Consider the following 24,341-nt stretch of genomic DNA (forward strand, 5'->3'; position numbering starts at 1 on the left):
GCCCTGCCGAGAGCATCCTGCAGCACCAGGAGGGGGAAGATATTTTTCCTCCCCTGGGGCCCTGCACCATGCTGCAGAGCTCAGGGCTGCAGCCCAGCACAGCCGGCAGCCGGAGCGGAGCAGGGTGGCTACACCAGCCCAGCTTGCCCGTGGTCGTTGCTGCCTTGAGCTGGTTCAGCCCTTTCATTAAGAGCCCACGCAGCGTTTCCCGATGTGCCCTTTGCAGCCGTGCGGCCCCAGGGGGCTCTGCCTGTGCTCCCTCCCTCTGCCCGCACCAAGCCGTTGCTTTTGGTCTCGCTTTTGCAGATGCTTTGAAGTCACAGCCACCCTTGCTCTTCCAAACAGGGTGCTTTCGTCCACTTTTAAACTTATTCTTGCTTTAACTAGCACACGGGCACTGCCTCGGTGTAGGTGCGTGAGAGAGCTGAGTTTTGCTTGGGAGGAGAGGGCAGCGAAGTTTGCTGCTTCTGCAAGAAGCCTGCGCTGCTCAACTCAAAGCAGGGCAGCTAGGGCAGGATAACCTCCGGCTGCCCCATAGCTGAGGGCAGGATGGGGGTCCCCTGGGTGCGCCGAGAGCAGCCAAGTGGTGCAGCTGTGGCTGTGCAGAGCACCCCAAAGCGTACAGCCTGCCCAGGGAAGGGAGGTGGAGAGATCCCTGAGCATCCCCGCGCGAGGCTGGCACAGCCCAGGGCTGGGTGTCAGCGCTGTCCGGTGGTACCCAAGCTTTGTTGGAAAGCGATGCAGCCGTGACGGTGGGCTGCAGCACCCGGCAGGGCTGAGCCAGGCTGTGCAGCAGCAGCAGCAGGGGCTTGCTGCTCCCGGGCAGCCACCTCCCCGCAGCACGTGCCCCAGGTCCTGGGGAGGGGACAGTACCTGTGGGGGAGCGTGTGCCCCACAAGCCACCCAGCACGGCCCCGTCACCCGGTGCCGACCTTGGACGTGCAGCAGGGAGGGCTTCACACCCTTCTCTGGCCTTTTTCCTTCCTCCAGCTGGAGTAGCAATGGATGCAGGCGAGCCAGCCCGCTTCTGTCTGTGTTGCAGGGCTGTTATCTCCTGTCCGGCTCAGCCCCTGGCAGCCGGGCGAGCCTGGACCCAACATGGAGAATATCTATTGCACCTGTCCCGGTGTGAGCTGGGAGAGCTGCGGGGCTGCCGGGCTCGGGGCCGAGCGTGTCCCTCCTAACCGGGTACTTTTTCTGTTCCTGGCCAGGTGAACACAGCCATGCACGAGGCCAAGCTGATGGAGGAGTGTGATGAGCTCATGGAGATCATCCGCCAGCGCAAGCAGGTCATCGCAGTCAAGATCAAGGAGACGAAGGTAAGGAGGGCCAGCTTGTGTGTCCGGGGTTCGAGGGTCCCCTCCTGTGCCCTTCCCCTCCGGGAGCAGCCCAGCAGTTCGGTAGCCCGTGATGCTGGGATGTCCCAGCCGCGCGCAGAGGGGCTGCTAGTGGCGCGCGTTGCCTTGCCCGGGAAGGAATTGCTTTGGGCGGCCATCGGCGCGCACAGCTTCACCTCCCTGCTGCCCCAAATGGTGTGCGCGTCCGGGCGTCCCTCACTGCTGCTGTCCCCAGGGCTCTTCTGCCGAGGACAAGGCGTGTGCTTGACGTGCCCGGAGGAGGAAAGGCGCATTGATTAGCATGACAAATCGGTGCAGTTGCTTGGATCAGTCCAGACAGCTTCCTCGGGGCTTTTCTAACACTGCGGTGCTAATAGAATAATGTAGAATTAATATGGAAGGGCCATCCGAGCCCTGCACTGCAGATGAAGCAGAGGCTACACGCTCTGCGCTGCAGCGTAGCTGCAGGTGAGCTGGTTTCGCGCCCTTTTCTTTGAGGGAGCATTTGGACCCTTCCTCCAGCGGTTCAAGGTGTCCTGGCTTTTCCCAGTGGTTTCCATGCGATGGGGAGAGGCTGGAGGGATCAGCTGCAGCTCTGAGTGGCACCCACGGGAGTTTACCGTGTGCGTGCACAAGCCCTTTGCCGTTCTTGCTGATCTCGAACGTGCGTTGGGTTCCATCTTTGCAGCCATCACAGTGCCGATAGCTAAGCCAGGGAGCAGCATCGCCCCAGACACGGATTTTCTTTTGCAGGCAAAGGTTTGGGAGCGGGTTGCGCCGCGTGCGTACATGAGAGAGCCAACCAGCACAGCTCTCGGACACCCTCGGCAGAAGTGGAAGCTTTAAAATGCGTGCTTTTATCCCAGCCACTTCTGGGAACATATTTTATGTAACGGTGCCTTCTGCTGGTCCATCTGTCTGTCTGCCTCTCACTTCCCACCCTCTCCCCCTAACATCTTTTGACCATGTTGTCCAATTTCAGCCGTACTTGGCAGGGAGCTGGAAGGCTCAAAGATGTTATTTTCCTACGAACAGGCAGCTGGGTAGAGGAGAGAGGCCCCGATTAGTGCCCAGAACCATCAGCAGAAGACATGCTCAGCTGCTTAGAAATTGCCAGGGTAGAAGCAGCAAGCTTGTGCCCACGTGGCTGCAAACCCAGCACCACACCAGTGGGAGATGGATGTGGGGATGGTGGTATGGGCAGTATCGGGGAGGGGACTGGGTTTGGTCACCAAAGTTACCTGGAAACTGGAATAGGCCTCTTTGCTGGTGAAATTGGGCTGGAGATAGAAACGTGTGGGTTTGCAGCGCTGCGGGGCCCCTCTGTAGCCCCTGCGCAGCCGGCGCTGGTCTGTGGGGAGGCTGGGCAGGTTTCCTCCATTGCTTTCAACACCTCTGAGCAATGATTTCCAAGTGTGAATGGGAAGCAGCCTTTCCGAGGAGCCCCAGATGCAAACATTGGAGAGTTTAAAAAGCTCCAAACACAAAAGAAAGGAGGAAGCGCCGGAGACTGTGGCTGGTTTGAAGTGCTCTGACTGCGGAGCGAGAAATACTGCTTTCCTGCTGAATTGCCATTTGGTTTTCCATTTGTTCTGGGCTGCTTTTCCTGACAAATGGCCTGACGGATGCATGGAGCAGCCTGATTGCACGGCGTTGGAAAGGATGGCAGCCCCGGCCCAAGAAGGAAAGTCTATGGAGGCAAAAATGCCGAGGCGGCTGTTTGTCTCCAGCCGGAGTGCGGTCCTGGGAGGAACTGGCTGCTCCATCCCAAAGCAGTGGTAGCTCTGGTGGCTGTGAGAGCTCCTCCACCTCTACAAGGCAGCGAGAGAGACGTAAGGACCAGAGCAGCAGCCTGAAGCTTGTGCTTGGTCATGGGCGGGAGCGAGGGATGCCAGGCGAGGATGCCCGGAGGATGACGCCTGCCGTGCTCCGGGACAACGCACCTTTGACATAAGGAAACCGTGCCCAGCCTTTAGGTATCTTTTATTCCAGTAATCCTAAAAAAGCGCTCTTCCCAGATGCATTACACACACGTCTTTGGAGACCCACCAGAGATTAGATATGCAGAGCCCGCATGCGGCTCCAAGCTGGGCTTGCACCTTTGCAGGGCTCGGGTTCGTGCTCTGCCGGGGTTCGGATACCACCGCCCACGAGACTGGGCAGCACCCCGCGGCGAACATGGCACCGGGGATACGTGGGAAGGACCTAGGAGCCGGAGAAAAAATCATCAGGGGAGGATGTGAGAGGAGGAGCAGGAGGGAAGCAGGCAGCTGGGCTGCCCTGAAGAGCACTCTGCCACGGTGCAGATCCGGCCGGCGGGTGCCAGCACCCGTGTCGCTTGCTCGGAGCGCTGCAGGTGCTGGTGTCACAGCCCTGCCTGGCTGGCCTCAGGCCAGGGCATCTGCACCTCCTCTTGCCGTAGCCACAGCGGAGGCTTTGCCTGGGATTGACGCTGCAGGCTGTGGTCGCTGCAGGGACGCGGCCGAGCAGAGCTGGCTCCGGGCGCACCAGCAGCTCCTGGGAGCGATCGTGGCAAGGGCAGGGGCTGCCTCTCCCTGCCTGAGGCTGACAGCCACTCCAGAGCTCGCCGAGTCCTCCCTTGGAACAAAAGTCATCTTATTTCTCTTCCTTATTCTCCTTTCAGTAATTTTTTTCTGACAAGTCTGGTTGTAAAATGAACCATCCATCAGCCCATTAAGCCCCAGCAGGAGAATCGCTTCCTTGTGCAAATAGCCATTTTGAGCTGTGCCTGCCTGCTGCTAGCGAAGATGAGCCCGTGCTCCTCCCCGCTACGTGCTGCCGGGGCACAGCGTGCTGCGGCGTGCTGCTCCTTGCCCTCTCCCCCCCGTGCCGTCCCCCGGGATGCTCCCTGGGGTGGCAGCTCTCCCCGTCCCCGAGTCTTGGTGCTGGGGCATTGGGGGTTGCAGAGCTCCCAACCAGCCCGAGAGGATCTCCCAGACCCCGAGGCTCTGGACAGACATGTCCCTGTGCTTTCTGTCGTGGGTCTGTGCCTCTTGTCTGACCCCCTTGTTTGGATGTCATTCATCCAAGCCAGCATCTTGCTCACTAATAATCTTGCCAGTGTACTGGGAAGCGAGAAGGATGTGAGAAGCAAATGGCAGTGGCTATGGAGTGACCTATGCCATCGTTTCGATGCTGTATCGCTGGCTTTGTTCATCCGTGTCTTATCCCATAAGCCAGCCAACTCCCCCGCTCTTCGCGTGACGTCCCCCAGCCTTGCCCAGACCCCCGTGCTGGGATGGGCTGGGTCTCCGTGGGATGCTCTCCTCGGAGGTGGGAAGTGCAGCAGGGCGGCTTGGTGAGGGGCAGGATCCCAAAGCAGCCATGCTTTCAGCCCTGCCTCGCTGGGAAGAGGCCAGGAGAGTTCGGGTTGAGGGGTGCTTGCTGCTTATTGCGTATCGGGAGGGGAAAGCACCACCCGGCTTCCTCGGCTGTTTGAAGGGTGCAGCCCTTGGGTACAGCCAGGTGCCAGCTCTGCTGCCCTGAGCGAGAGGTTGGCTATTTGGTCCCACCGGTAAGACTGTGGGCTTTGGGTTTTTCTCAAAAACTGATGTGCCCTGCGTGCCTGTCCTGTTAGCCCACCAGGCTGCTAGCCCTAATTACAGAAAAGTCTAGCAGCAGCGACCGCAAACCCTCAGTGGGACGCGGAGGAGAACGGGGGCTCTTAGCCCACCCGCCGTTGAGTAAAGGACGACTGTACCGGGAGAGGCTTAAACAAAACCAAATTCCCCTCTGTTGTCTGCTGGCCAGGAGGCCCTCGGAGCTGGCTCTGTGCTGGGGCAGGGGATGTGCTGTGCTAGAGGGACGGGATGCCATCGGGAGGACCTGGGACAGGCTGGAGGAGTGGGTCCACCTGAACCTCATCAAGTTCAACAAGGCCAAGTGCAAGGTCCTGCGCCTGGGTTGGGCAACCCCTGGTATCAGTACGGGCTGGGGGATGGATGGGTTGGGAGCAGCCCTGCGGAGAAGGACCTGGGGATGCTGGTACCGAGGGCGTCCTCGCCTCCGAGGGGTGATGGCCTCACCCGTGCTGCAATGCAGCAGGCGCTTCCCGAGGGATGCCTCGCCCTGGCTGCCTTTGCAGAGCTCGCAGTGCTGGCTAGAGGATGCCCGAGTGTCCTCACCTTGCTGGTCACTCGCCCCACGGTCCCCTCCTGCTGCAGCTCTGCACGCTGCTGCTCCGTGGCCGGTGCTGGAGCGGGTGCAGCAGTGGGTGCAGCGCTGGTCCCGCGGGGCTCCGTCAGCTGGCACCCAGCCGTGTCGCAGGGTGCAGTGGAAACCCTTAGGTGTTCGGGGGGGATGCAAAGTCACGGCTTTTTCTTGGCTTGTGGTGCTCGGAGCTCACCTGTTGGCTTTTCACCCTTGGTCTTGTTTATTTTGAGCTCCTGCAGAGGTGCCGGGGGCTGTGGAAGGATGCCCACAGGCGTGCAAGGGGAGCAGGGCCCCGCTGCCAGCCGGGGGATTAGCACACGACTTAATTGTAAATGCACTGACAGCGCTGACACCTCAGAAGCGCAGCTCGAGCAGCCTCCCGTCACCTCCGGGAGCTCCTGCTCCTGCTTCCCGACAGGTTTTCAAACCGCAGGCGGGGGGGCTGGATTGACAACGTGCTGCAGGGCGGCGAGTGAGGAGCTGCCACGCGAGGAGCTCTGGGAGCTGCTGTCACGATGGCTTCACAAGGCTTGCAAAATGCCCCTCTTCCTCGTTAAAAAAAGGAAACAAGGAAATAATCTGGCGGCGTGCAGGCGAGCAGCACGATGTACCGGCTGCTCCCCTTCGGAGGTGGGCTGGGAGAGCTGCAGCGGTCGTATGGAGCAGAGAGGGCACGGCTGAATCTCTGCCGTTGCATTTTCGCCGGGTGAGTCCAGCACGATGCTGGGTTGCAAGCGTCTGCTAAATAAGCAAGAGGCAATGATGTTTCTGTGGTTGGTGCCACAGGCGCGCTCCTGGAGGACCACTTGCTCCGTTTTAGGAATCGTCTGTGCAGTGCCGTTCAGGAGAGCCTCGTGCGGGGTGCAGCTGCAGAGCGCAGGACAGAGGTCTGAGGTGGGATTTGTCATTTCAGAGTCTGCTGTTTCAGGTACTCCAGCCCAGCACCATCTGCTGAAATTTGCTCTCCCTTCCCCGGGGTGTCTGCGGGGTCCTTCGCTGCAGATGCACACGGGAACAGGGCAGTGGGAATTTATATTTCATTAGCAAGTGCCTTGTTGCCCGTCTCGGGATGCTTTTCCAGATACAGAATTACTTCCAGCTTGGCTGTCAGGGTAATTCCCAGTGTGCTGATCTGCCTTCTTTCTTCTGTGTCTTTGCTGGTGCCGATGTAGGACCCAGGACTGCTCCTCCCGAACCAAAATAGTGTCTCTGGCACCAGTGAAGCATCAGCCAGCCAGAGCAATGGTGCAGCGGGTTTTAAAAACATGGTATTGACCTCAGCCACCTCCATCTCCAGGTTTTCCTGAGCTCCCAGCTTAAACAGGAGAACCAGCCCAAAAATCTGTGTTGGCTCCTCTGTAACCTCCCTTTTCCCTCCAACCTGCTCTGCTCCCGGCTCACATTTGAGTTTTCCTATTTCCAGCGTGAAGCTATCCGGTCCCTGGCAAGCCCCCATCGCTGCTGGGTTTCCAGCCCGTTCCCTCCCGCTTGGTGCCACCCGCACTCTTCGGAAGGCGAAGGGGAGCCGCAGGGTCTGAGCCCCAGGGCCACCGAATTTTAGCCGGGTGCAGTCTGAGACGAAGCCGGTGCCAGGGGTGGCTGCACACGCGTGTGTGTGTGTGTTCGCGCAGAGACAGGAGGGAAAGAAGGGGGTTACATCTCGTGATTAGTTTGTTGTCGGAGCCGTAGGCCTTAATTCAGTAGACCCTACAGAAACATGACTGTCGCAGTCCATGAGCAGCTTCAGGGGTGACCTGGGGCTTGTGCCTGCCTTTCCTTTAGCTTTGCCCTGGCTGCACGGAGGAGGTGGGAGTTTCAAAAGGGCTTTCCCTGGTGCTCCAGCACAGCGTTCCCCTGAGACACAGAGATTTTGCCTAAGAAATAACGTTTCTTCTGCTTTCTACGCTCCCCTCACTGCTGCTGAGCACCGGTAATTTGCAGGAGAGAGAAGAGGTGCCATCAAAGCTGTTCTCTTTGTTTATTCCTTAATGGCTTGTTCAGTGCTGTCTTAAGCCATCGGTAAATATCTTCCACAGAGCTTTGCGGGGAAAGGACCGAAGCTCAGAGGTGCTTTTCCCTGGAGCCACTTCGTGTCCCCTTTTGAACAGTGGCTGGGCCAGGTCTGAGCTTCCACTGGACGCGGCAGAGCCCTGAGCCCCGGCCCCGAGCACGGGCTGTGCAGGACTCACGGGACGCTTGTGTGGACGGAGCAGAGCCCGTTCAAGCCACGTGCCTGATTTTTGGGTGCAAGCTGGTGCCTGGGCTGGTTTTTCAGCTCCTGCTTCCCTGTGTTGTGGGTAACTCTCCCGTCCCGTCTTACTGCAGCACCTCACCTTTAATTGCAAAATGATTTGCGGCTGCAAATGCGATGTTTTCCAGCAGCTCTGATGGGGCTGAGCCAGTGTGAAGTTTCCTTGCCCTGTGCTGAATTGCTTTGCAGGAGCGCTCCTCTCCCGGCCAAGTCTACCGAGAGCCGGCACGGGGGGATGACATTGCGTTTGCATGGGAGGAGTGGAGAGAGGACGCATCGCTCTCCTGCTTCGATCACGCGTGGGCTTTTCCCTGGGGCTTGCCCACCTGCAAGCAAAACTAAACATGGAAAGTGCGTTGCTGCTCTCCCTCCCCAGGGCCCTTGGGGATATTTCTGTGCCATTTCACCGCTCCTTGCTTCCCCTGAGTAGCCCTTGGCGTAGGATGGGGTTTCCTCTGTGCTTTTCAAGCTGTGCGCTGCCTTACCGAGCGCTTTGCTTCCCTCTGCTCCTCTCGCAGGTGATGAAGCTGCGGAAGCTGGCCCAGCAGGTCGCTAACTGCCGGCAGTGTCTTGAGCGCTCGACGGTCCTCATCAACCAGGCAGAGCACATCCTGAAGGAGAACGACCACGCGCGGTTCCTGCAGACAGCCAGGAACGTGGCTGAGCGGTGAGCCGGCACGCTGGGCTCGGGACGGCGGCGGGATGTCGCTGGGGTTGTCCCCCGGTCGCTGCTCCCTGCCCGGGGACGCCCTGTCCTTCCCTCGCAGCCCTCCGGCGTGCCGCCCTCAAATAAACGCCGGGCAGGGGTGTTGCTGGTTCCCGTGCCTCGCAGGGCAGGAGATGCACGGCAGATCCTAACGAAGCTAAACATCTGCTACGCGAGCAAACATCCCTGGGGGGGGAAGGGGTGGAAATGCCAATCTAAAGGGAGCTCAGGGGGCAGTCGGGGCTGGGACCCCCCGAGAATGGAGCCCCCCTGCCTCTCTGGGGACCTGTCCCCGTGCTGGGCCACCCTCCGGGGCAGGAGCAGCGGTCGGTGGGTGCAGGCAGGTTTCCTGACGGCAGGTAACGGCACCGCCGCTCGCGCCTTTTTAATCCCTCGTCTCGCTGCTGCTGGCTGTCGGGAGCAGCGCGCACCCTGATGTGTATTGATGGCCTCTTCTTTTCTTTCAGGGTCGCCATGGCAACTGCATCCTCTCAAGTTCTGATACCAGATATCAATTTTAATGACGCCTTTGAAAACTTTGCTTTAGATTTTTCCAGAGAGAAGAAGCTGCTGGAGGGGCTGGATTATCTAACCGGTGAGTGCACGGGCGCGCTCCGCGCCGCCTGCGCCCCGCGTCTGCCCCGCAGCCCTCCCCGCGCCCCGCCGGGGGCTGGCAGCCCTGCTTTAAAGCAAACGAGGTTGCCGCTCATTCTCACCGGTAAAAAGTGCCCGGTCAGCTGCGGCAGAGCCGAGGCCGTGCTGTCACCGGCACAGTGACGTGTCCCCATCCTCCTGTTTGCGCTCGGCCTCTCCCGGAGGGCAGGTGGAGGCGTTCAGAAAGCAGGTGAAAAACGATGGTCTCCACGACCCAGGGAGGAGGCTGATGCCCCTAAGGATCTGAGAGGGCGGATTACAGAGAGGGAGCAATGAATTAATCAATTATTGTACTTCTAACGTACTGCATGCTTTAGCATTTCCCCGTCGCTGCCCTTTTTGTGGGTCTCTTGGTGCTAAATTATGAACTCCTGTGGGTAGAGACCTTGCCTCTTGGTGCTGCCTTGATGCCCGTAGCCCGGGCTAAATGTTGCTCTCGTCCTCGTCCCGGGCGACGCGGGGTGTCCGGGGCCAGCCCTGCCGCAGCCGCTGCCGGACCGTGCCGTGTGCTGGAGAGCCCCGCGGCGGGATGGAGCTCGGGAGGAGCGAGGACGTCGTTACTCACCCAAATCTGGTTTTCTTCATCGTGAAGCAGATCAGCGTGCGATGAAAAATTAACAACAAACGTGTGTCCGGAACAGTTACGGGACGAATACTTATTCCATCATCAGTGCCGAGAAATAGCTGGATTTTGAAGTGGCTTCTTAGCTTGTTTCAGGGTTGGGGTGTCAGATCCGACGGAGGCAGCAGCGACAACCCCTCATTCTGCCATGCCTGAAAGCACAGCGGCCCCTGGATATTTTGTTATTGCACTAAAAAGTTTAGTTAAGTGGGAACCAGTGACAGATAAAATGAGGCAGTTTGTGTCGAGAGGCTCTGCTCCCCACACGAGCCCATCTCTATGCTTAAGGGAGCAAAAAAGCCCTGGGTGTATATAGAACAGAAAGCGCAAACTAACCGAGATGTGTTACCTGTGATCTCCCGCAGCGCCGAACCCGCCGTCCGTCCGCGAGGAGCTTTGCACGGCCTCCCACGACACGATCACCGTCCACTGGATCTCGGAGGACGAGTTCAGCGTCAGCTCCTACGAGCTGCAGTACACCATCTTCACCGGCCAAGCCAACTTCATCAGTAAGTCGCTGCGCGCCGGCTCGGTTTGGGGGACCGTGGTCCAGCTTGGGAAGAAAAAAGTTCTCAGGGAGAATCAGCAGGTTTAAAGGCTGGGAATTAGGGGAGGAAAGTGCAATGAAGGATCCTCCAAGGACACCGCTGGGGGCTGTAATGAAAACGATGGAGACCCCCCATGCTGGGGGTCCGTAACTGGATTGTTTTGCCCTACACTTGGTGTCTGCAGCCTCCGGCTCGGTGAAGCCTTTGGTGCATCAGAGGGTCTCAGCCCCCTGACAGCAACCAGACCTGCACATCTCGCACCGCGCCCTGGGATCGTACGGGCAGGGCAGCGCTGGCGGCTCTGTGGGCTGGTAATTAAGCGTGATTTATATACCCTCCATAACGATACTGAGGCACGTCTCCAGGTAATTTTTCCTGAAAATAACTGCCGTACCTAATAATTTTTCCACACCGCTGCAAATTTGCTCGGCAGGAATGGGATTTGAGGACTGGGGAGGGCTCTCGCTGGTGGGTCTGTGGTGGTACCTGGTCACTTAGGAAGCAATGTGGTGGGACAGCGAGGAACCTGCGGCTCAGGTCGCAGCATCCAGCTCCTCTGGGAGAGCCTGGCCTTTATGGACTGTGTGGTGCTCAGCATATTTTCCATGCCATGATATCTTCTAGTGCAACAGGACAGCTTTAAAACAGTTTTATAGGGCTGAACCTGTCCCCCAGCATGCCACAAGGTCGGAACAGCAACCTCTTAGACGCAAAGCTCCCTCCTGCGTATTTGTTATTTGATGAGGACTGTGGTAGTTATGGGGTTTTAATATTACAAATATTTTAATAGTGCATTTAACAGCTGGCCTCACCGTTTGGGGAGGGAGGTAACAGGATGCGGAGAGTTCCGCGCGATGGACGGTCGGTTGTTTGCGAGGCACCCCCGGAGGCACGGTGCGTCTTCACCAGGGCGAGCAGGAGAAAGCGAGCTTGTGGTTACGGTGACTTTGAAGGGACGCGCTCCGCCCCTGGTCCTGCTGCCTGAGTGCGGCGGATAGCAGAAGCAGTGAAGGCGATGAAAGAAGCAGAAGCAACGAAGGGAAAAGGAGGTGGTGGGAGAGACCTGTTGCAAATTGGAGGGAGGTAGAGCACCTCTGGCAAAGCATCGTTTTGTCCCGGCAATCTCCTGCTTCTCTTCCAAAGATCAGGACCTTAAAAACCAGAGTTGTCCCCCGAGAGCATCCTGGCCATGTGCGGGGGCTCCGGTACGCCGCTGCTCATCAGCATCACCGTTAGTCAAGGAGTCTGTGCCCGGGAGGATTCCTACGAGCCCTGTGCAGCGCTGCGCCGGCCGGGGCTGAACGTGGTCCGAGGGTGCAAAGCAGCGCCGGGCACGGCAGAGCTGAGCTGTCGCGAGGGTGCAAAGCTGTCGCGAGGGTACAAAGCAGCGCCGGGCACGGCAGAGCTGAGCTGTCGCAGGCAGGCTCTGCTCGCAGCCACGCTGAGGCTTCGGGTGGTTGCACCCGCCCGTGCAAACCTCCCCGCCTGACATCGGGGCTGGAGCTTTGCTCTAATGTTAGCCAGGCAGAGTTCGTCGGGCATCCTGAATCAGCTGCAGGCTTGAAGGTAAAATGAGCCAGAAATTGCCTGAGGATTAAAGCTAAAGGAATGTGCTGAATGTCTACTTAATTTCCTCCCCCCACACCTAAACTCATCAGAAGAGGCTCTGAGCTTTTTAGCACCGTGGCTTATCGTTAGGGAGAGCTGGTAAACTGCAGGCTGAAAAAGCCGGGGCTGGAAACTGTGACCCGCACCCCCAAGGACAGATGCATCACATCTGCAGGAGCCATTTAGTCTTGCTCCTTGTTTGCTGTCAGGGAGGTTTATTTGAAAAAAAGAAAAAGCTGGCTTGTTTGTCCCTGCCGTAAAGCCAAGGACGATTTGCCAGTCTCAGCAGCAGTGTTTTATTCCTTTGGGTGCCCCGTGAGTCCTCGGGGTGTCAGAAATACGGACCTGTTAAGATTTCTTGTACCACTGCCTTTTTCCTAAAATTGGAGGGAGGGGGTTTGCATTCTGGAGGAAAGCTAATTTGTGGGCTGGGTTATAGGAGAGAGTCCAGGGAAACTGCTTGTTTCATACGAGAAAAAGAAAATGGATGTTGTAATGGGAGAACAAAAATATAGCTGAAGTAGTGTTTTGGAAGAGCACAGCATGGCTCTTGCAAGAAAGTTTTATTCCTGGTTTTCCTTAGTAGCACTTAGCGTTGTAAGAAGTGCTGACAAAATGCTTCAGAGTGGACTTTTTGGGCCACTGTCCGTTTATCTCACTGGTCAGGAAGACGTCGGTGCTGGAAGCACGGTGTCGCGGCACAGGAAGGCTGTTAAGTGCACTTTAAAATATGCAGGAAGCTGCCAGAGAAAGTTACTGCTTGCGACTTTCAAAGCTAGATAACACTTGCATCCCCGGCCTCAGCCAGCAGCCTTTGCCCTCATTTTGGAAAACAAGATGATTTATTTCCTCTTGGTCAGAGGTTAGTTACGGGTGCCCGGTGCTACAGCAGCTGGATTTCCTCTGCTCAGCTCTTTTCTCCCCCGGCCACGACACGTTGTCTCCAGCGTTTTGTTCTTCTCTGAACGCCTGGGAGAGCTCAGCAACCTCTTTCTCTCCATTCTGAGATGGCCACCGGCCTCCATCTCCCCTCCATCTCCATCTCCCCTGCACCTGCCGGCTGAGGAAGAAACGCGGACCGTGCTGGGATCGCCGCGTTCTTTAGGTGGGGAGGGACGCCTGGAAGTTGTTGCACCAACTCTGCCTATGCCAGGCTGGCTTACGGCACGGTCAGGCTGCCTAGGGCTTGCTTCTTGAGCATTGACCATCTCCAGGGATGGAGAGCCCCCAGCTCTCAGGGCCCTGCTCCGGTGCTTCCCAACCCGCAGCTGGAAGAATTTTTTCCTTATCTAACCCGGAGTTCCCCCGCTGCAACTTGTGCCCTTGCCCTGGGGCTGTGCCGGTGCCCCTCGGGGAAGGGTCCGGCTCCCACCTCTGCCCATGTGCCACTTTGGGCGCATGGCTTGGATTCCAGTCCACCGAGGGGCTTGGGAATTCGTCACCTACCCACCTTTGGGGGCCGTGTGGGTTTGGCACAGGCGTTGGGAAGGTGGGGGCTATGGCAACCGCAGGGGTGAAGAACGGCAAGGGCAGCTCGGGAAGAAAGCCCAGAGGGGCACATGTCAGGAGTGTCTTCCTTGGCCGTCCTTGGTAGCTCTTCATAGAAGGAGCAAAGAAAACATCAGTTAACATCTCAGAGGAGAAGATGAATAATATATTGTCACTTGAAGTAACACAGTCAGGTCTGGGTGAGGAGAGCGTTTGAGTCCTGGCTGAACTCGTGCAAGAAGAGGCACTGGGAGCAGCGTGCTAGGGCTCACCTAGCAGGAGCACGAGGCGGCTTCCCATGAAAGGAAATGCCTTTTCAAAGAGCACACGGCTGGCCTGTGGAAACCATCCCTTCATGCTCTCTTTAAAGCCAAAAGCTCGGCGGGAGTGGGACGTTTTTATGGATGACGAAAGCTGCAATAAAAAGGATTTTTTTTAAGCTTTGGCAAGGATAGAAGCCCTCAGTCTTCAAGGCCAACCCCTTCTTGCTTGTTTTGGGAAAGAAACCTGCTTGGGAGGCCAAAGCATTCCCAGACTGTCATCTCTCAGCCACCTCGTCCTTTCCGATGAAGGATCCAAAGCTGGCCCTTGTCTGCAGGGAGATAACACCTTCTAGTGCTTGGCTGAAAGCTGTGTGCTCTGATGAAAGCAGCTCTGCATGTAGGATGCAATTGGTATCACATCTGTTTTATTTTCTACTTCAAATAACATTGCTTTGCTCCCCTAGGCCATTTCCACGTATATTTTAAACCAAATCCAGGCTGACAATGACTGCGACCTGCCCTTGTCCTCCGGCTGAGCGAGCCACCGGAGATAAATAAATACTGCAATGTAAGCCTTAAAAGAGGAGGTGTGGAACATTTTCCAGGCTCCTGCCTTCCAGCCGTGCACACGTACGCTGGCTAAATACGCTAAATAAAGTACGCTGGATAGGAGGCTAAAAACCCTCCTGCAGTCACCCTTAATTCACAACCCGCTCCTCGTGTATCATCTCGCTTTCTCCTCTGGACCCGCTGGATCCCGAGGAGCCTGCAGCTACTGCTTCTGAGCTCCCTCCTTACTCTTCTTTCTGTTTAAAGCAACAGTCTGAGTTGCGATAGCTGCCCCAAAGCCGTTATCTGCCAGCCCAGGGCTGCTGGGTGCTGCAGCGGATGGTCCTGGGCGCTCGCTGCCCGGCCGTGGGTGCCGGCGCTGGAGGTCGCTCCCAAAACCCGCAGCATCCTTTTCCCGCAGCGCTGGCTGCTCGAGGGGCTTGTGCAGCCTGCAGCTTATTCTCACCCCAGCCGTGTCGGTGGCAGTGACAGTGCCTGTGGCACCACGCAGGGCTTTTCTCCTTTCCTGGAGCGCTGTGGCATCCCACCTCAGATGCAACACTACGTTTTCAGTACGTGCCGGGCCCTGCGGCTCTGGCAGCACAAACCGCTGCAGCGTTGGGGCTTAGCACCTCCAAGTCTTTGGGCTCTTAATTCCCTGTTCCATTTCCAGAAAGAATTTACGCTCCTGAATGTTTTCCAAGCATCCAGATCCCGCTCCCTTCGCTGGGAGCTGTAATTTTCTTTGAACCACTTCACAGACCAGTCTACGCAGGGAGCCAAAGCATCAGCATCCCTTGGACATGGATTATTGCATCCCACCCCGGAGCACCGAGCGCTGTGTGGGAGGAGGGTTAGGGTGCAAACACGTCCCTTCCTGCTGCTGGCATTGCATATTGCAGCCCCCGGAGCAGCAGGAGCGAAGAAATGAGAGGGTGATGGTGGGCATCACCTTTTCCTGGGCACCAGCAGCTGCCTGCGCCGTCTGCCCTGGCTGGAAGGTGCCACCGGTTGAATTCCTCTTTCTCTGCACCCTTTCCCCATCGCTTTCCACGGTGGCATCTTGAGGTGCCAGTGCCCCACGTCTGGCTTTGCCTTCCCAAGCGTTGCCTTCATGTGATAATAAAAAAGGCTCTTTGAGTTGCTGGGGTTTATTACCTATGTAAATTTTCCTGCAGGCACTCTTAACTCTCAGGCAGGCGGTAAATCAGCCCGAGGGACGCGTGGTCGGTGAGCTCTGCGTGAGCAGCACGTGGTCTCCGTATCCTGTCCTTTCCTGTGAATAAATCTTTCCCCCCCTCTCCCACACCGCAGGTCTCTACAACTCCATGGACAGCTGGATGATTGTCCCCAACATCAAGCAGAACCACTACACCGTCCACGGGCTCCAGAGCGGCACCCGCTACATCTTCCTCGTCAAGGCCATCAACCAGGCGGGCAGCCGCAACAGCGAACCCGCCAGGCTCAAGACAAACAGTACGTGCCCGGGCGCTCGCCTCGCGTTGATGGGTGGTGGGAGAGCAGCTTCGTCGGCGCCTGAGTCCGAAGGGGGATGGCTGAGCTCCCTGCGTGCCCACGGTTGCTGGCAGCGTGATGGAGACCCCCCGGGTTATTTAAATTATTTAACGTGCCCGTCTTAGTCGGCGTCTCGGCTCCTTCCCTGCCTCGAGGGATGGTCTCCTGCTACCCCGCGCAGTGCCCGGGGCTCCCGGTAGCTCTCTGCTCCTGCCAGCGCCCGGCCCTACGGCTCCCTGGGACAGCTGGGATTTTAGGAGATCATGAAAGCTCATCTTTCTGGTCGCTTTACATCGCTGGGCTTTTGGGGGCTGTTGTATGGAGTGCCAGGGCAATCGTGTGCTTGTGCGTGGCTTTGCTCACAGAGGGTTGCAGTTTTGGGGAGCCATAAGGAGATTGAAAAGCGTCTGCGTGGTAGTGGATGGGGCTTTGCAGCCACGCGCAAAGCAGAAAAGAGGTTGCACTTCACTCTGGGGACAGCCAAGGAGGGTTAAATACGTTTCGGGAAATCAGAGTGAGGGTCGATCAGAAATCGGAGGGCAGCGGATCCGGACCCGTCCCGGCAAGGATCCGGGTTTGCAGTGGGAGGAGGGAAGCCGTTCCCCACCGCGGGCCATTAGCACCGCTGCCGGGGGGGCGTCACAGGAGAGACAGCGTGAAATGTCGAGGGAGAAAATAAGTCGGCTCTGCGGGCTTCTGCCCACAGCTGCCTGCCCCGCGGCCGCATCTCGCCGGTGCTCGTCGGGGCTGTCCCTGCCCGGCCCCCGCGAGCGCAGCCCTCCCTTGTGTTTCCTTTCCCGACACCGTAATCGCTCCTGCCTTGACTAGGCTTTCCAGGTGATTTGTCGCCCCTGCCTCCTCATTTTCTTTGCGCGACTTTAAACCAAATGAAATTAAGTGAAGGCAGTGTAGCAGTGGGGCTGGAGGGAAGCTGCTGAGAAGCAAACTGCAATCCAATTCTGCCTTGTTTATTAAAAATGTATCCCTCCTGCGGTTGCTGTTTTTAAGTGCTTCCCCGTGCTTTGAAAGATGCTCGCTCTGGAAATAAGAAATGGGTGGCTTGACAAGCCGAGAGCGATGATGTGACACAGCAGCACGGAGGGGAGCAAGGGTGGTTTGCTTCGGTAGCAGCTCCCGGGGGACAGGGCTTTTGGTTTTTTTTAACAGAGTGTCAGTCATCAGATGCCAGCGCGCTGCTGAGGGCTCCTCTTCGGAGAAGAACTCGATTTAGTAGATTAAATAAGAGCCCAATCAGGTTTTGAACTCCCCTTGTTGCAGGGATGTGTCTGCAGCACGTATTCCTGCATATTTAAAATCTCAAGCAAGCCTCACCCGAAGCGCTATCCAAGCGGCTGCGTACGACCGCGGTTCTGTGTGTGCAGGAGCTCCTTTCGCACGACCAGATGAGCAAGGAACCGATCCCAGCGCCAGGTGTCGTGGTTTAGCCCCAGCCCCAGCTCAGCACCACGCAGCTGTCGCTCACTGCCCCTGCCCCGGTGGGATGGGGGAGAGAATCGGAGGAGTGAGAGTGAGAAACACTCCTGGGCTGAGATAAGAACAGTTTAATAATTGAAATAAAATAAAGTAAAATAATAATAATAACGATATAATAATAATAGTAATAACAATATCCAAAGCAAGTGCTGCCCAATGCAATTGCTCCCCACCCGCCGACCGATGCCCAGCCCGTCCCCGAGCAGCGATCGCTGCTCCCCGGCCAACCCCCCCAGTTTCCATACTGCCCATGACGCCGGATGGTATGGAATGGCCCTTGGGGCAGTTGGGGTCAGCTGGCCTGGCTGTGCCCCCTCCCAGCTCCTTGTGCCCCTGGCAGAGCGTGGGAAGCTGGAAAGTCCTTGACCAGTGTCAGCACTGCTCAGCAACAACTAAACCATCAGCGTGTTATCAGCGTTCTTCTCATCCTAAATCCAAACCACAGCACTGTGCCTGCTGCTAGGAAGAAAATTAACTCTATCCCAGCCGAAACCAGGACAATAATATATATCGATGTGTTTTCTTTCTGTGGTCAGCCTCGCATAGAAGGGCTCCTTTGGGGTGTTAGCTGCTCGTCATGGGCGTGATGCCGGCTGAAGGTGCTGCCGCTTCGTGCCGCACCCCCAGCGCATCCTCGCTGGCCGCTTCTCCTGCCTGTATTTGCCATTAAGTGGCAACAGGGTTTTTTCCTTTTCAAATGGGCGACTAGAAGATAGCACGTGCTTTTCCACTGCTGTAACCTTGGCAGAAAAGGTAGCAGCTCGATGAGGAGACGGGCCAATTAGCATATTTCACAGCCCTCTTTTGGAGAGATTCCTTCATCGCCAGAAGGTCAGTGTCAGGACACGTATTGATTTCCGCAGCATTAGTGCTGTCAGTGCTGGCGCTAAATCTGGTTTCCCGAACAGAAGAGCTTGAGAGAATAGTTTTGGGTTAGTGACAGAGAGAAACCTTCCTTTGCTGAGTCTGGGCCTGAGCAGGTTTTATTTATTAGCAAGTATCCAAAAGTGGATGAAAGTGCCAGAAGGCAGGGACAGTCCCAGCTCTGGTAGTAAATAAAGTGCAGGGAAGGTGGGGTTTATGGTCCTTGCCTTGACCATTGCAGACTGGTCTTATTCTCACCCACATTTCTGTCTCTTCCTGATTTATGCGTCTCCTGGTGAGACTTCCTCTGTCGTACAGGGTGGCTGACCTCCACATCCCATCTGCACGTCCGTCTGGTCTCATCCGGGGGGGTGGGTTTGCTGCGGCACAAGTTTGCTGCCCGAGCGACGGTCTCCGAGGTCCCTGCGAACGACACGATCGTGCTAGCGCAGATGCTTTCGCAGGAGCGGGTCCGTCAGGTTTCGTACGCGGGTGCTTCTGAATACGAGGCGCGGGTGGCATCTTAGGCGGCTGGGCGGAGCGGGGACATCGCTGCTGCGGGCAGAGAGGGAGAGGAGAAGAGCAAGAAGGGCTGGCGGTGTGTTACTGTGCCTGGGCTGGCTCTTCTGCTGGGCAGAGCGTGGTGGACGTCTGCAACGAGGGCAGAGATCGTTTCTTGAGAGCGGGAGTACGCATCCATCCCTGCCCTTCTCTCCGCAGCGTGCTTTCAGTCGAGCACGGTCACCGGGCGCCTGCCCTCTCCGCTCTGCCCCGTCCCCTTGCGCTGGCAGCGGGAGGAGCCGGGGGGCACGGGCTGGGCGGGTGCTGCTCCGGTGGTACCGCTGCACCGACCCACCTGACGGAGCGGGCCCGCTGCTCCTCGTCCATTCGGCTGCATGTTGGACGTTGTCTCTTGCTTCTGGGGGATCCCGGTCCAGTTGTTTCTGCAGATGTTATGTAAACCAACACGCAGCCCTGGCTGTCCCTCTGCGTGGCTTTTTCGACACGCTGGAGCTGGCGTGATTAGCAGGGCCTGCTGAGCTTCACCATAATTGATTCCTTCCATGAAGCATCGAGAAAATCTGGTAGCGTAGCTGCCCCATTAACAGCCCTTGTCTTGCAGACACATTACTGCTGAGGTAGATAGAAAGCTAAATATTCTTATCTGCACCCAGGATAAGTGAGCCTCATGTGCTCCCGCCTCCACGCCGCCCTCCCCTGGGCACCGCTTCCAGGGAGCAAGGGGCGAACGGGAGCATCCAGAGCCGGTGCATCTGCTCACGTCGATGGGCGGCAGGAGCCCTCCGAGGTCCCGGGGCGCTGGGCGGGCGCGGGGAGTCCTGTGGGCAGGGGGTGCAGGCTCCCGCCTGCCAGCGCCTCCCCTCCGCCCATCTCCGTTCCCGGCACACCACTGGCCTGGTTAATTAACCTTGAACATGTTCCTAGAAGCGACGCCGGCTGCCCTCTCCTCCCTCTTTGCTCCCGCACACCCAAGGCCAGCCAGGATTTCCTCCTCTCCGCTCAGACGCTGCACCGCTCGAGACTTTGCAGGGAAGGGAAGCACAGTTAAGCTGATAAAACGCCGCAGAGGGTGCAGCTCGCTGTGTCCAGCGTTGGAGCTGGCCGGTTTCCCACAGCTCTCAAGCCCCATGCAGGCGCCGTGGATGGATGAGCCAGCGAAAGGCTGTAGGGGATATTCCAGCAAGCTGAATTTGTGAGATAAAAGTTATCTGAGTGACCAACCCAGAACGTGTACGTTAATGAAAACGTGCCGGGAGGAACCGCCGTAACTCCCAGTGCTCTGCCAGGCAGGGCTGGGGCTGGAGAGGTGCGGTAACCCGGGAGCAAAGGGGAAGATGATGGAGGCTTTGGGCGGGGAGCGGGGACGTGGAGGCTGCTCTGCCCATGCTCCGTCTTGTGCAGTCGAAGGGCCCCCAGGAGACGTTGCAGAGCAGCGTCCGTCTCGCGGCGGGAGCCTGGCCGGCACCCTGGCATCTCCATCTAGCCCAGCAGCACCAAGCAATTCTTTCCTCTTGCTTTGTCTTGCCCTGCCTGTGAAAAGCGTAACGCTCTCCTCTCCCGTCACCTCTGGTTTGTGCTGCCCGCAGGACGGAGGTGCGGTTGGGGCGCTGGCAGCGTCCCGCAGCTGTGGGGCAGCCCCCTCGCCCGGCTGGGCTCTCCCGTGGCGGCTGAGCCCCGCTGCCGCTACCCCGCAGCGGGGACCCCTGCTTCTCCCAGCCGTGCTGTCCTCCGGCCCTGAGTCCCCCGGCATCTTCCCGTAACCCCGCCTTGTCCAGCGCAGCGTCGATGGGGGTGCGTGGTGCGGGCAGCCACAAATGCAGAGGACCCCGCCGGGCTCGCGCGCCGGGGCTTTGGGGCGGCTGAGGTTGGGACCATTGGGAGTCTGAAACCCGTGTTGTTTCCCAGTGCCAGGGTGGTATTTTGGGAAGGGGGTCAGATGGGAGCAGGCACCCGGCTGTGTCCGTCCTCTGTCCCGAGCAAGATTTTGCGACCCAGCCTGTGTGCTTTTTAACTCCCGTCTTGCCGTCACAGCACACTCTCTGCAGATATTATTCGAGCCCTTGGGCCAGGATGTGCCAGCACAAAGCAGCGACAAGGGTTGGACTCCAGTTTTCATGCTGACCTTAAAAAGGGGTCGTCTTCGTGAAAAGGGCCGTGATTGTCTCTCTCCTGATGGGGCCGAGTATTTTTATACCTCGCTTCCTGAAAGCTTGTCTCTTTGCATTACTGCTGGAAAAAGATAGCTACAGAAATATTAAAATAGCTAGAGAAAAGGAGGGAGCAGGTCACTCCCAATTTGCAGCTTTACTTTCAGACCTCTCAACTCAATTATCTAGCAAATTGGGCTCCAGAGGAACATCAACACGAGCTACCATCAGGTATCAGAGAGTAGCGCGGATGAGCTCCATTACGGAGTCGCACTTGAAAGCTCTCCAGCCTTGCCGTAGCTAATGCTGCCGGCTGTTTGCAACGGTTCCGAGCCCTGGCTTGGAAACCCCCTCGCTGCGTAGTGTTGGTGCGGGCGTTTCTCCTCGCCAAGGCTCGGTGTCCGTAGCCGAGAACGGGAGCGTGCAGGAGGGCACGGCTCGTGGTGCACCGCAGCGGGCCGGGGACCGCTCCGAAGCGTGGCTTTTAAGTTGTTTGCAGTTATTTAAGGTGCTTTGCTGCAGCTGCCCTGTTCAGTTTGCTTTGTGCTAAAGTACATGCATCCCTATAGCAATCCTATCCGGTAGCTGTATGCTCTTTACTGCGTCTTGCATGAAAATTCACAGCGACAAAAAAAACCACTAGGATTCAGTTTGCTTCTTTACAACATCTTGGTGTTTTGTTTGCAAAACCAGGGATAGTCCGGGGGCTTTTAGAGGGAAATCGTTGAAAAAGAAGGAGGTCAGGTGAAGTCTGTGCTTTGGAAGCAGGTGATGGGGGAGTGCTGGGGAGATCGCGCAGGTTTGGTTGAGCTTCTGCATAGCCCCTGTGCCAGTGCTGTCACGCCGCTGCCAGCCCAGAGCAGGAGCACGGGCAGCGCTGCCCTCCCAGCCCTGGCCAGGGCATGCACAGGCGGCTGTGAGAAACGCTGTGAGCGTGGGACGCGTGCCCGGCCCCGCCAGCGAGCCCCCGCTGCAGGAGGGCACCATCGTGGCGGCAGATCTATAACCAGAGCTGTGCCGAGGGCTCTGCAGAAGGCACGCGGCCAACGCGTGCGCCGCGCGGGGTTACCTGTGAGCCAGAGCCGAATGCGGCCCCGTCATTTTACACATCTCTCCCGGGGTGATGTGGGCTAGGGCAGAGCGTGGAGGAAATTTTTCTGTCCCGTGGAAAGGAGATCGCTGTCGCTGCTGCTCAGCAGCTGCTTTAGCTCAGCTGTGCTGCTGATGTGGTTTCACGTGCAGCTGATAACGTATCAGGACTCCGCTTCTCAGTTCCCTTTAAATAAAAAAATAGGGAATTACAGATGGAAAAACTTCTGGGGAAAAAAAAAAACCAAACAACCAAACCACCGTTAAATTTGCAAAGCCAAGAGCACAGGATTTGAAAAAGCACCAGAATTAAGTTGCGTGTGCAATTTAATTTTATGCCTGCTATTCCTGCATTATGCAGCAGTCTCCAATGCGCAGTCCCACGCCCCTTGCCCCATCGGGCTCCCCGCCGGTGCCAGCGGTGAGGGGCTGTGGCGCAGCAGAGCGTCTGCTCGCCGGGGTCCCCGGCCGGGCTCGGTGGCTCGGAAGAGCTGGCTCCTGCCACGGCCATCCAGTGCCTTCATCCGTCGCACTTCGTCATCCGCGCTACTAAGCCAGACGACTGCAGAAATGTTTGGTGCAGAATTTCCACCCCTGCTGGTAGTCTCCATAGGAAACCCCACCGCTCTCGTGGGACCCCACTGCCCCACACTCAGCCCCTTCCCGACAGCGCGGTGCCCGCAGGCTTGCGGGGCTCCCTGCTGCCGCTGCCCTGGGGATGGGTGCTGTGCTCCCCGTAGGAGGGTGCGGGGAGGGAGCAGCAGTTTCCCAGAGTAGCTTTTCCTTTGCAGCAGAAGCCAGCAAGGGTCAGTCACCAGCCCTCGGCACCCCCGGGGATGCTCCCGTGTTGTACAGAGGGGTAAATCGAGGCACGGTCTGTGCCTGAAGCCTGTGATCGTGTAGGGATGGACCAGCAGATCCTCAGAGCTGGGCAAACTCATTTAGCCGTACAAAAAACCACGGTGCTGCATAGAGAAGCTTGTCCTGAACTGAGAGCGAAGAGAGTGACGGGAAAATGCTGGAGCAGGGAGCAGAGGGGCTCCCCAAACACACCGGCTCTCTCCCCTTGCCCCCCCGAGATGGAGGGCTTCATTTCGGGCTTCTCAAAATGCAACCTTCTGGCTTCTCCTTTCCACATCTGGTCTTAAACTGACTGTAATTGATTAAAGGAGAAAAAAAAAAAACCCACATTGAAGCAAAGGGGACTGTGAATTCCACCCCCCTAGAAGCAGCTAAACGTGGCTCAGAGGAGCCGTTCTGGCACTGGGGGGTCCAGGGGCCGGGCATCAGCCTGGGCATCGCTGGCAGGGCTGCTCCCGAGCAGCCTGAGCAGAAGAGGCGCCAAATCCCCCGACCCTCCACGCTTGAAGAAGTCTGTGTTTGCAAGTATTTTGCTGACCCCATCCGCATGCACCAGACCTGGACTCGGGAGCCAGCGAGGGTTCGTTTTGCGGCGAGGCCGCGTGGCACCAAAAATTGGCGCCTTCCAGAGCAATGCTTAGCGCTCGCTGTTGAACGCGTTGCACAGCCGGTGCCCGAAAGCGACGGCGTTTATCGAGGCGAGGGAGGGCAGATGTGCCCCCGGCCTTGCGGATCTTCAGGAGGGTTTTATCAAAGCGCGCAGGACAGCCCGTGCGTGGCAGTTAGGAAGCAGTCTGGCTTTCTGCGTGCTGGTAATGTTACAAAGGAATCGCAGTTGGGTTTCAAGCCAGCATTCGAGATCTGCAAAATCCATCAGACTCAATTCTGTTAATTGCGGAGGAAGCCCCGGGGCGTGCGCTCGCTGGCTGGCCCTGCGCTCCCACCTCCCCTCCAGCCTCCGCTAAACATGGGCTGGACCCGACGCCTTTGATTTGCTTCCACCGCCACATGCGCGGCCCCGGCTGTCTTCTCCGAGTGGTGAGACCTTGTTTGGCGGCGGAGAAGCGCTGGAAAACCTCGGGCGTGCTTCCTATCACGTGTCACAGCAGCCTGTGCGCTACGGGGAGCAGGCTGTGTTGGCTGCTGGTGGGGATTCGGGGGTGTGCTTGGTGCGGCAGTACTGCCTCTGTGATTGGGAACTGTGATACCGGCACGTAAGGGTCTGTTCTCCCTTCCCTGCGCTCATATAACTCCCATTACTGCTAACAGAGTATGGATCCGCTCAGGAATCCAGCCCACATGCCCTGCCTAGGTTTGGTTCGCAGTGCATCTGTCTGGCATTTCCATTGCCTGGAAACGCCCCCCTGTTTCTGCCACGCCATTTTACAGCATAAACAGAGGGCAAAAGGGAGTTGCTGTGACGGGGAATGAGGCATTTGAAAGGGGTAATGCGCAATAAGGATACCCCGGACGCTCTCCAGCCCCTCACTTAAGGATCCGTGCCGGGACGACACAGCCCTGCCCGACACGCCGTGCTGCCCAGCCTGCCTGCTCTCAAGCCCGGACCCTCCCTGGGGGCAGAGAGCTCACGGTCTAAAGCTCATTTAGCTCTGCATTTTGGCGTTGCACCTCCTTTCCCTCTGTTTGGTC

At 57.7% G+C, this 24,341-nt stretch overlaps 1 protein-coding gene across 3 annotated transcripts in view; it reads left to right on the forward strand.

The window, feature by feature from the left end:
• The window catches only part of MID2 (midline 2), a 91,886-nt gene that overhangs the window by 63,756 nt on the left and 3,789 nt on the right, over window positions 1–24,341 (forward strand). For all 3 annotated transcript variants that reach the window (XM_075720822.1, XM_075720823.1, XM_075720824.1), the window contains 5 exons: window positions 1,212–1,319; window positions 8,280–8,428; window positions 8,935–9,062; window positions 10,109–10,252; window positions 15,514–15,675. In XM_075720822.1, coding sequence (XP_075576937.1) covers window positions 1,212–1,319; window positions 8,280–8,428; window positions 8,935–9,062; window positions 10,109–10,252; window positions 15,514–15,675 — 691 coding nt within the window. The remainder of the gene's footprint in view (window positions 1–1,211; window positions 1,320–8,279; window positions 8,429–8,934; window positions 9,063–10,108; window positions 10,253–15,513; window positions 15,676–24,341) is intronic.

The sequence above is a fragment of the Pelecanus crispus genome, chromosome 13 (genome assembly GCF_030463565.1).
Source record: "Pelecanus crispus isolate bPelCri1 chromosome 13, bPelCri1.pri, whole genome shotgun sequence".
In the NCBI taxonomy this organism is placed as follows: domain Eukaryota; kingdom Metazoa; phylum Chordata; class Aves; order Pelecaniformes; family Pelecanidae; genus Pelecanus; species Pelecanus crispus.